This window comes from Acanthopagrus latus, chromosome 17, assembly GCF_904848185.1.
Source record: "Acanthopagrus latus isolate v.2019 chromosome 17, fAcaLat1.1, whole genome shotgun sequence".
Classification (NCBI taxonomy): domain Eukaryota; kingdom Metazoa; phylum Chordata; class Actinopteri; order Spariformes; family Sparidae; genus Acanthopagrus; species Acanthopagrus latus.
Window position 1 is genome coordinate 4,787,940 of NC_051055.1, and position 12,130 is coordinate 4,800,069.

The 12,130-nt window shown below is 40.2% G+C and overlaps 1 protein-coding gene across 1 annotated transcript in view; it reads left to right on the forward strand.

The window, feature by feature from the left end:
- Positions 1–12,130, forward strand: part of LOC119006118 (dolichyl-diphosphooligosaccharide--protein glycosyltransferase subunit STT3B-like) — a 51,733-nt gene that overhangs the window by 33,541 nt on the left and 6,062 nt on the right. The window contains exons 8-15 of the mRNA XM_037074497.1: positions 1,015–1,063; positions 1,929–2,083; positions 5,833–6,044; positions 7,500–7,687; positions 9,424–9,595; positions 10,427–10,600; positions 11,678–11,791; positions 11,889–12,098. Of these exons, the coding sequence (XP_036930392.1) occupies positions 1,015–1,063; positions 1,929–2,083; positions 5,833–6,044; positions 7,500–7,687; positions 9,424–9,595; positions 10,427–10,600; positions 11,678–11,791; positions 11,889–12,098 (1,274 nt within the window). The remainder of the gene's footprint in view (positions 1–1,014; positions 1,064–1,928; positions 2,084–5,832; positions 6,045–7,499; positions 7,688–9,423; positions 9,596–10,426; positions 10,601–11,677; positions 11,792–11,888; positions 12,099–12,130) is intronic.

Here is a 12,130-nt window from a genome sequence, read left to right on the forward strand (position 1 = left end):
ATCCTTAAAGATTGTAATGTAGCAATTGCATTTGATGTTGATTTTTTTCTATTTATTCAATTGAAATGTTTATAAAAGACAAGACATTCAGTAGAATAATAGACATCCAAAAAAATGCATTTGGTTTAAAAGTATATATTTGTGTCTTACAGTATTATTGAAAATGACAGTTGAGTGTTATTATTTATACTATGCTGTTACATTTTGCCCAAAATGACTGGAAGCCATAAAATTGTTGCATCCCCACATTGCAGGACACATTTGACACCCGTGGTCAGTGTGGTTATAGTAATGAAAGGCCAGACAGCAAGCCTGTCAGCTCATGTTGATGTAAAACACCCTTGACTATGGACAGTTACACCTGTCTTCCACCAGCTTCTAATTTATTGTGAACTTACCTGTTGGTGGTATTTGGTTGACTCTTGACCATCCTATCCATGTTTGCACACTTGATCTTGGGACAACTAACTGCTTTGAAATCGCTCTTGACTTTTCTGACTTGTTCAAATCAATAATGTTCTCTCTCACATCAGTGTGTTTGTGGCTGAGTCTAATGGGTGTATCAAATGAGCAATATTAAAATAGACCCAAAAAATTTTCAGCGGTTATTAATCAGAATCAGTCAGAAGACATTAAGATAACTTTCTATAATTGCCAGAACTGAATGTTCAAGTTGCTGTATGTTTATTTTTGATCCAGGAGATTTGGTCACATTTTTAGAAGACACCAAACTTCATGAATGTTTTTGTGACAAAGTAGTATGTGTGCCATTCATTCCATCACAGATATATGACTGCAATGATACACATATGTACGTACATTTCCACGATTTCACGGTACCACAGTTGTACATATAAGGCAGTAGCTGGTCATGAGTTAGAACCATGATTAGTTGATCTGTAGGAATGTCCACAGCCGTTTGTGTTAACAGGTCAGTGGTGGTTAGACATGTGTTTGTTTATATGGATGTAACTGAGTAACTGAGTCTGTATCGTTTGTATGTCTCAACTTAAGGGTACATTGCTCCATGGAGTGGGCGCTTCTACTCCCTCTGGGATACTGGGTAAGTCATCACAGTTGTTGTGTACTGGATTTAAAGTACCTGACCGGGGCACTGACAATATATTGATTTGAATTGAATTCAGTAGCACCTTTATCTTTAAATCTTTTAAAATCTTTTATCAGAATGTTTCAGCGAAGATTTATTGTACCTTGTCTACTGGTTGATTAACTATGAAGCCCAACTTGTAATTTATTCACCTTTAGACCATCTCAGAGTATGTGTTTAATGAAAGATCAAGGGAGTAATGATTTTTCTTGTGCACAGTTGAAAACTGTTGCCTATCTTTACAAAAGCATATGACTTTTCCCTAAATGTATTAATTAACACTCTTAGGTTTCATCCAAGTCTGACAGACATCTCAAACCATATACTGATTCTATCCCTATGATTCTAGTTTTCAGTTGAACAGTGAGTCTGTCAGACTGTCAATCAGGCCTATCATAAAATCTTGAAAAGATTATGCTTCCATTCTCCTCTCATTTCTTGGCTCACAGAGAACTGTCAGATGGCAGCATCAGCTGTAAAACTCTTAAACCCCTGCACAAACGCACAAACGCGTGTACATGCACTTGACATGGACCCAAGATAGATAACATAACTGACATCAGCCAAGCTTGAATTTGACATTTGTCATCCCACTCTGAATATAATCTCACGACAGTAAGAGGAGTTTATTTCAGTGTGTCAAGTTGCAATATAAGTGAATAAAATGAGCTATTATGCTTGAAGAAAGGATTGTTTGACACCAAAAGAATATTCATGACTGAATACTAATATAAAAAAATACCTGCTTTGTCTCTTCCTTTGTTTAACCATACTTTTTCTGTGGTGTCTTGATTCTCTTTGTCTTCCATGTTATCCACAGCTATGCTAAGATCCACATTCCAATTATAGCATCAGTATCTGAGCACCAGCCCACCACCTGGGTGTCCTTCTTCTTTGACCTCCATATCCTTGTGTGCACCTTCCCAGCAGGCCTCTGGTTCTGCATTAAGAACATCAATGATGAACGTGTCTTTGGTAAGAGCTGTATCATTTATTTTTTAGTTATATATTAGAACACTGTTATTTACAAAGGTGATAAAAGTGTCGAAGTTGTTGTAACACAATTGGTGTTAACTGGTTTACTATTCCAGTACTGAGGGGGTGATAAACAAAGCAGTATTTGTTGGTAGAATTTATATGGTAGAACTGGAGACAGTGCACTTTTAGAGTATGGGTTAAAAAGTCTCTCATGTCAGTGAAGGTTCATATCAGTCTAACATGCCTCTCTCACTATGGAGATTTTGAGCTTTGAGAGTCACTCACCATCCTCTGCAACAGACTCAAGGCTCACTTATTCAGACTTCACCTCGACCCCGCATAGCATGACTCCCTCCTTTAGCATCTGCTAAATGCCCTAAATGTAAATGGAGACCATTGTTATCAGTAACAGGAAGAAGGCTTTCACCAGTATTATGTTTCTTCATATAGCTGATCCTCAAGTGAAACTTTTGCACTGGATTTAGAAATATCATACTCTATATCTATCTTTGGGACATCTGTCCTTTGTGTTTTTAATGATTTAATGTGTTTTTATTTAAATCCCATTATATACTATACAATAAAATAGGAATCCTGCTTTGATAACACACTCAAACTTGTTAGACATTTGCAAGCAGATGTTTGACAATAACACAAATTTAAAAGAACAAGCCTGAATTTGTAAAAGCTACAACCAGGTTATTAGCAGATATCTGCCTGTTCATACTGTCACATGCACAGTTCCTCACAAATGTAACAAAAGAATATTGCTATTGATGAAGAATATTTTTTTTCAGATAATGTCACTTGGTTGACCACTAATATAGTGTCTTTAAAATGACCAAGGATCTAGATGGTTTGACCATTCCCTGTTTGGTTATGAAAGCATTTGACATTTTGAAGCAAAGATGTTTTCAGAAGAGCCTGTCTATTTGTATCTTTATATAATGTTTTGATTCCTGCATATTCTATAAATTTGATGAGTTAATTATTTTCCTGTGATAACTATGATACAGCCAGCAAGTCAGTTTTATGACCTGACAATACTGTCTCACTCTAAGGATGCCACAGTCAGATCATCATTATGGGATTTACTTTAAGAAGGGATTTTTGTGTCAGTGAGCGTGTGAATATTTTAATCTAAAACATCAGCCAGTGAAATCGGTTTGGCTGTCCATGTTCTTCTGTTTTTTCTTTCTCCGTTCATCTTGTTACAGTTTGAATCAGTCCAGTCATGTCAATTAGGCTGTCCCTTATCCAGAACACTGTCCAATAAAACTGCACTGTGGTGGTTGCAGTAACAGCTGACACATTTATTTATGGCTGTGTGCATGTTCACAGTCATTTGGGAACTCGGCAATGTGCACTATTACTTGGTCATATCTCATGAACTACTGTTTTAGTGGACTGATTTAACATAGAAAATGCCATAAAAAATGTTCTTCTATTATGCTTCATGCTAGAAATGTATTATGAAATGAATGTGTTTTTTACTACTTATATGCTTAAGACAGTTATTGCCCTTGCCCATCACTCACTACTTTCTTTTCAGTTGTAGTATTTGTTACAATGTACAGTATGAATGTTATTTCATTTGTAATAGTTATATATACTTGTGTGTTGTATTTGTGATGTTTATAACTCACTTTTGATAGACTGTGATGAAGGTCTAACAGTCGTGAAATTTCCTCGCTCCTAAATATTCCACAGTCAACTGTCAGCTCTATTATAACAAAATGGAAGCGTTTGGGAACAACAGCAACTCAGCCACGAAGTGGTAGGCCACGTAAAGTGACGGAGAGGGGTCAGCGGATGCTGAAGCGCATAGTGCAAAGAGGTCGCCGACTTTCTGCACAGTCAATTGCTAGAGAGCTACAAACTTCATGTGACCTTCAGATTAGCCCAAGTACAGTACGCAGAGAGCTTCATGGAATGGGTTTCCATGGCCGAGCAGCTGCAGCCAAGCCACACATCACCAAGTGCAATGCAAGGCGTCGGATGCAGTGGTGTAAAGCACGCCGTCACTGGCCTCTAGAGCAGTGGAGACGCGTTCTCTGGAGTGATGAATCACGCTTTTCCATCTGGCAATCTGATGGACGAGTCTGGGTTTGGAGGTTGCCAGGAGAACGGTACATTTCAGATTGCATTGTGCCAACTGTGAAATTTGGTGGAGGAGGAATTATGGTATGGGGTTGTTTTTCAGGAGCTGGGCTTGGCCCCTTAGTTCCAGTGAAAGGAACATTGAATGCTTCAGGATACCAAAACATTTTGGACAATTCCATGCTCCCAACCTTGTGGGAACAGTTTGGAGCGGGCCCCTTCCTCTTCCAACATGACTGTGCACCAGTGCACAAAGCAAGGTCCATAAAGACGTGGATGACAGAGTCTGGTGTGGATGAACTTGACTGGCCTGCACAGAGTCCTGACCTGAACCCGACAGAACACCTTTGGGATGAATTAGAGCGGAGACTGAGAGCCAGGCCTTCTCGACCAACATCAGTGTGTGACCTCACCAATGCGCTTTTGGAAGAATGGTCAAAAATTCCTATAAACACTCTCCTCAACCTTGTGGACAGTCTTCCCAGAAGAGTTGAAGCTGTAATAGCTGCAAAAGGTGGACCGACATCATATTGAATTCTATGAGTTAGGAATGGGATGGCACTTCAGTTCATAGAATGAGTAAAGGCAGGTGAGCGAATACTTTTGGTAATATAGTGTACTACAAAAACAGAAAAATCAGAATAGGCAAGTTGACTATCACTGCAGCACTATGCAAACTGCATATAAAATCTCTCCGAAAACACCTCTTGACCAGACAAACACAGTAAGAGTCAGTAAGCTTCACTGGAAATTTGATTAGTGTCAAAATGAAATAAAACAAAATATATGTAAGTTGAGATAAGAAAAATAACATAAAAATGCAGTCTGTGAACCTTAGATTTAAGATTTAAATCAGAACCATGATGATAAATAGTTGAACACTCAATGAAATTATGTCTAATGATAATTACATCATTACATTTGATTGTATTATCATTAATGACTAATTCATAGTAATTGTTAGACTGATCTTTCACAGGAAAGGGCTTCTGAATTATTTTCAACTGAAAACATCCTTTCAAAACACATCCTTGGCACTTCTATAATTCAGCTTCTTGTTACTAATGAGGTGACACATAAACACCAATATGATGTATCTTTGATGAGCTGAAATTGGCTAATAATATCAGGGTCAGGCTCTATTTGCCAACATAAAGTCCAGCCTTCTGCTGCCCTCCCTTGGCTGAAAGAACCCCCTTTCATGTCCCTGTTTCTCCTCTGCCTTGCATTTTTATGCTCTTCCTGTCTGGCTGTTTACCTATTGCCTCCTGCTTGTTTCACCAAGCTCTTTGATCTCAGTTCTGCTAAAAAAATGCCATTAAGCCAGCCACACTTGCAGAACTAACAGAAAAATGTGCCCCTTTTCTCACTGCTGTTGAATTTTCAACCCCAGTCCCACCTGCCAATGAGATCTACCTTGACCTGTAGCCAAGTATTTATACAGGATTTCAGGTTGCTGCCACCTGTTGTAGACAGAGAAGAGAGGCAGTGCACCTGTAGTATGACTCAACAGCATTAAATGAAAGTAAACTGAAAAAATGAGTTTAGATTCTAATCAAACTGAACTCGTCAAGCTTGGATCAAACCTCCTGGTCACCTGTAACCTCCTCATCTCTCTCTTTCCCTTTTTGCTTCTCTCACACCAGTGGCCCTGTATGCCATCAGCGCTGTATATTTTGCTGGCGTAATGGTGCGTCTGATGCTCACTCTGACTCCGGTGGTGTGCATGCTGTCGGCAGTCGCCTTCTCAAGCGTCTTTGAACACTACCTGGGAGATGACATGAAGAGGCAGAGCCCGCCTGCAGAGGACAGCAGTGACGAGGACGACAGGAAGAATGCTGGGAACCTCTACGACAAGGTGAGCAGTCATCAGAGAGAATCTATACCCATTTTTTTATATTTAGAAAAATATTTTCATTACATACAAAATTTATAGTAAAACAAAGAATATAATAAAAAGGTTCGAAATAGACTCATATACATTGTATATACATAATACTTTACACTGTGAACAGTGTAATTGTAAGCAGTGTGTTGTTGTTAATGAATCATAAATATGAGTATGACAATGGTCCAGAAAAAAAAATGTGTGTGTAGAGTTTTTTTATGTCATAGCAAACATGTGAGGTCTAGAGGGAGCAGTGCTGATTGTAGAGTCTGACAGCAGCAGGGAGGAAGGACCCATGATACCTCTCCTTCACACGCTCGGGGTGTATCAGTCTGTTGCTGAAGGAGCTGCCCAGTGCTGAGATAGTGTCCTGCACCAGCAGCAATGACAGCTTCTCCATCATCCTGCTCTCTCCCACCACCTGCACTGGGTCAAGAGGTCATCCCAGGATGGAGCTGGCCTTCTTGATAAGTTTGTCAAGTCTCGTCCTCCCTGCAGCTGAGATGCTGCTGCTCCAGCAGACTACTCCATAGAAAATGGTTGATGCCACCACAGAGTCATAGAAAGAAGTCAGGAGTGCCCCCTGCACTCCAAAGTACCTGAGCTTCCTCAGCAGATGGAGTCTGCTCTGACCTTCTTATACGTTGCTGCAGTGTGATCAGTCCAGTTTATTGTTCAGGTGAACTCCCAGGTACTTGTAAGATGTCACCATCTCAACGTCTGTTCCCAGGATGTTCACCTGTATGCAGGTTTGTCTGTGCCTGCAGAAAGCGACAAAAAGCTCTTTGGTCTTCCTGGCATTGAGCTGGAGGTGGTTCTGCTTGCACCAGTCTACAAAGTCCTTAAAGTGAAATTCTTGCCAAAATGCAGTGTGAATGTATATGAGTCAAAGCCTCGTGTAAAAGCATAATTACAACGAGAGAGGCACTTTTAAGATTTACCATATTTTCGTTTTCAGTCAAGCTCATTTTCTCAGTGCAAGGGGCACTTTTACAGTAGCATCAAAATCGCTTTTTTTTTTAAAACACTAAGAAGGCTCGACACAACATCAAACTTTACTCGTGGTATCACAAGGGTGTCTATGCATGAACTCAAGCATTGAAAACATTGTTTGTGTACACAGAGTTTACTAAAAAGAATGTTTTTTGAACTACTCACGTTAGCAGACGTTTGTTCTGCTCACCGCCGTCCTGCCAGTGAGAAGTATCAATCTCCAAATGTGACTTAACATGAAGGTGCATTTTCATCGGAATTTTGCTTTTATACAAAGGTTTCGCTTTAATTGTCCACCCAAAAATTCACTCAACAGGCACAATTAACAGCCTTCCAGTATATCATTAGTTCATTTTTCTCAGCACTCTTGTCGTCTAGAGTTTCAGTAACCTTACTAAACAGTGTCTTGTTGTTGTGTGCTGTCCCCTGCAGGCAGGCAAGGTACGTAAACACGTATTGGAGCAGGAGAAAGCTGAGGAGGGCCTCGGCCCCAACATCAAGTCCATAGTCACCATGCTGATGTTGATGCTGCTCATGATGTTTGCCGTCCACTGCACCTGGGTCACCAGCAATGCCTACTCCAGCCCCAGTGTGGTGCTGGCATCATACAACCATGATGGGTAAGAATTATACAACACATTTTGACACATTTCCCATGTGTCACATGAACTAAGGTTTTACCAGAATGCAGTTTTAACAATACTAGTATGATAATAATACATTTTTATACAAACCAAAACTAAATTAATTCTTTTTTACAGCTCTGTTGTGTTATACACAACAAGTTAAGCAACATTTATACCAACTGAGAACAGTAACCACTGACAGCCATGCTAATGGAATTCTTGTAAGGTTGGCAGCGCTTTGGAGGATCAGTCCAATGTAATTAATTATTTTGCCCTACTTCTGTGGTATGTAGCAAAGTATGAAGCTTTGGCCAGGTTTTGACATACTGAACACATCTCTGAGATTTCTGCCTCCACTGTAAAGCAGTGTTTTTTTTCACTCATCGCAGCACTGAAAAATGGCATTGAAAAACAGTTGAGTCTTTTCCTGAAAATGAGTTCCCAATAATCCAGAGACTGTGTTGTCATCACTTTTCAGTAGAATTACTTTCCATTGAAGCAAAGGCCTTTTTCAGTACCACAAGTTTAAGAGGATTATAAGACTTTGGGCCCCCTGGTCACAGATGCATAAAAGGCAATTTCTCCTACCTGGCAGATGGATTTGCATCTTTTTTCTGTGTTAATATATATTAAAAAAAGTTAACTCTGAAGGTCTACTGTTGGTTTAAGTTGTTTTCTTTATGCTGCAGATGAATATAGGCTGTTTAAATCTTGCCCAAGCCTTCCTGGCACAGCAGATCCACACTGATACTCCTTGCGACAGATATCGCACAAAATTTTGCAGCATGATATACTAAATATAAAAAGTGAAAGGCATCAAACAAAAAATGTAATGCAGGTTTTGTCTTCCTCAAGAAGAACTTTTCTGCTGTCAAGTAGTACTTCAACTGTCTCAGAGATGGGTAACATGTCACAGTGTTTCCCACAAGATTTTGTGAGGACGGAATAGGTGGACCCTGGACCCTATAGGGGGGCTCAGATATGACATATGACGTTAATTTAAAAGATAATTTTCCAAGTCAGTAAAGTCGCAGTTTGTCATAAAGTAATATATTTTGCATTATCCGCTCAGTGCACTACGTTGCCTCACTCAACACACGCCACTAACATCAAGATGGCTGCCATCTTGGCTCAGAAAAGGACCAAAATCGATGAAAGTCTAAATAAAACTGGCCATACTGCCTAACTGCAGTCATGTAAAAGGAGAGTTCTTCATTTTTGTCAGCTGCTAATGAAAGGATCAACTTTACAATGTTAAGTTGCGGGTTTTGTTGACTGTTTAATGAGACGATGTCATTAACATGACAGCTTGGTGTGTAGTTTTTATTATTAGGTATTTTCACAGTCATATATTTTCCTAGTTTTATGACAAACTATGACTTCATTGACTTGAAAAATTGTCTTTTTAAATGGAAAAAATCATATGTGTAGTTCATGGCAAAATTCAAATAGAATCAAACTATTATTTGTCCCTCTCCTTCCACTAACATGCATATGTTTTTGTAATTTGAGTGAAGTGACCGTGTAGGGCACATTGATATGGGTTTCATTGAGGAGTTTTACTGTTTTTAGAATAGTATAGCAATGCCTGCTAACAAAGTATATACTTCGGTGTGAGTCTTGGTCTAATATTTACAGAATAGTACATACTTTACAGGTTACATATCAATGATTTACCTTACAGCTCCCACTGTGTCATCACCTTGCTCTTCTATATCTTTCTCATCCAGCTCCCGTAACATCCTTGATGACTTCAGGGAGGCCTACTATTGGCTGAGGCAGAACACAGACGAGCATGCTAGAGTGATGTCCTGGTGGGACTATGGCTACCAGATAGCCGGCATGGCAAATAGAACAACGTTGGTGGACAACAACACATGGAACAACAGTCACATAGCACTGGTGAGAGCTGCTGGACCTGTTACACTCTTCACTACACTTAACCTCTGTTTTATGACAGCTGATTTAATCAAAACAACCTTTGCATAAAGAGGCACTCCCATGATTTTACACACAAAGATCCTTTTACAGTAAAAGCGAACTTTATTATTACTCAGCCTGTGAAAATGATGTATAATGTCTCCTGTGCTCCTGGATAAGGCTTGGGATGGTTGACAGAATAGCATTAATGAGGATTTAAATTCTTTTTAAAAGCTAAATAACAAAACAGTGCGAAAAAAATTTGTTTTAATCCTGTGATACAAAGCAGATAGTGAAAGAAGTAGTGGACAAAACATCAACATATTTATACATCTAGCACTTACTGGTACATTCAACTGTACCATTCAGTTGGAGTTGTGTTTTTGGCCACTTAATGGATGTAAATCCAGTCTCTACCCTCTCCACTACTTGTAGTCTCTATCATTTCCTCAGGGGAATATCTGTCTCTTTAGCTGCTAAATGTTCCACTTCATTCAACAGCTAGTCTCCGACTGTGTTTGTCTGCTGGACTACTAGAGTCCAGCAGGAGCTCGCTATAAAGTTCTGTGAAGCAAAGAGAAGATCATTTTTCAAAATATCATTTTAATGCAACTCGATTGGGTCTCTTTGCGATACCCTTTCCAGGCTAGTAAATCAAGCCCAAGCGGAGATGTTTTTACAAGCTGAACAGAATTAAACTGATATTGGTGTGTAAAATCAGTATGTTGGCCCTGTAATATTCTGCAGTTTTATATGTGTGTTCTATTGAATGGAAGTACATTATAAAACCATGTACTCTTTGTCTTCCTACAGGTGGGTAAAGCTATGTCATCCAATGAGTCTGCAGCCTATGAAATCATGAGGTCATTGGATGTTGACTATGTCCTGATCATCTTTGGAGGTGTGATTGGCTACTCAGGTGATGACATCAACAAGTTCCTGTGGATGGTGCGCATCGCAGAGGGGGAGCACCCCAGAGACATCAGGGTGAGAGAGACGTCCCACACTCTAGCCGCTGCATTATCACCGCAGCAACGGTTCACCAATTTTCCACCTCTGTCTGTTCGTACAGAGCCAAATAACTGCGATGTAATTCACATAGCAAGCTGGTGCTGCAGATCCAAAAGAGGTGTGACGGTACACGTCATGATGATGACGTCTGTGGTTTTTTTTAACGTGTTTCCCTGGTGTCCTCCAGTTAATCTAAACATGTACCCGCTGACAGTTTATAATCAATCACTAAACATCCTGGAAAGTGACAAGGTTACGTTTTTCTTCTCTAAATTACATAATTTCATAATCACATCAGTAAAAAGGATGCCGTATGACTCTCTCCCTCTCGGGGAGGGAGGCTGTTTTCAAGGGGAAAGTTCACTGAAGTCTCGGTTGGGAGGGCTGACTGTAGCGGTGATTGTTTTCAAGACTGTCAATACAACATCACAATAGTGGAAGGAGACAAACACTTGTGAGTTAAAGTCTTTTTGCTGGGGACAGATGCTGTTTTTGGGGCAGAAATGTGAGCAAGAGTCAGTAGGACAGAAAGGGTGACTGACACTTCTCCACGTATAAGTGCGGTATTTTTGCCAGAGTTGCCGAAGACATTACCAGTTACCACATTAATGTTGTTTGGTCCTGTAACGTTGCTTTGTGGGACATTTCTCTTTATGCTCCCACTCCGCGCCGCTGGCTTTTCCATTCACACAGGTGAGGTGCATCAATGCTGTGCCACTGATACTACCTCTGGAGGGACATCATACGCACAGCAAAATGCCTCCCCTTGTCGCATCTGAGACTTTCACACTTTATCTCAGTCACTGTAGTAGGTACCTTCTATCAGGAAAAACCAATAGAAGGTAAAATTTGCTGCAGCTGTTAAATATTTACTGCAGAGATGGTGGGATGTCTTCGTACAAATGTTTGATATGCCCTCAAAGAGAGGGACACTGAGGAAAATCAATGGATCAGTAACCAATAATGCTTTAGGCTATTTCCCCCGAAAATTAACTTAAGTCATGAATCGAAGTGTGTGTGAGCTGACTTGCATGTCCTTTCCTGTCAACCCAGGAAAGTGACTACTTCACCCCGCAAGGAGAGTTCAGAGTGGACAAAGCTGGTTCCCCCACCCTCCTCAACTGCCTTATGTACAAGATGTCTTACTATCGCTTTGGAGAAATGCAGGTATGTCATCATTAATAATCCTTATGGACTGTATACCTTGCTAGCCGACAAAATAATTGACTGCAGACAAATTTATCTGTCTTCATATTCTGTTCAGTTGGACTTCCGGACTCCACCTGGCTTCGACCGAACACGCAATGCCGAGATTGGCAACAAGGACATAAAGCTGAAGCACCTGGAGGAGGCCTTCACCTCAGAGCACTGGTTGGTCAGGATTTATAAGGTCAAAAAGCTGGAGAACAGAGACCGCTTGGAGCACAAGCTGCGAGGCACTGACACCACTAAGCAGAAGTACACCTCCAAAAAGGTAAGTAGATTGTGTCTTGTCCATCACTGGCA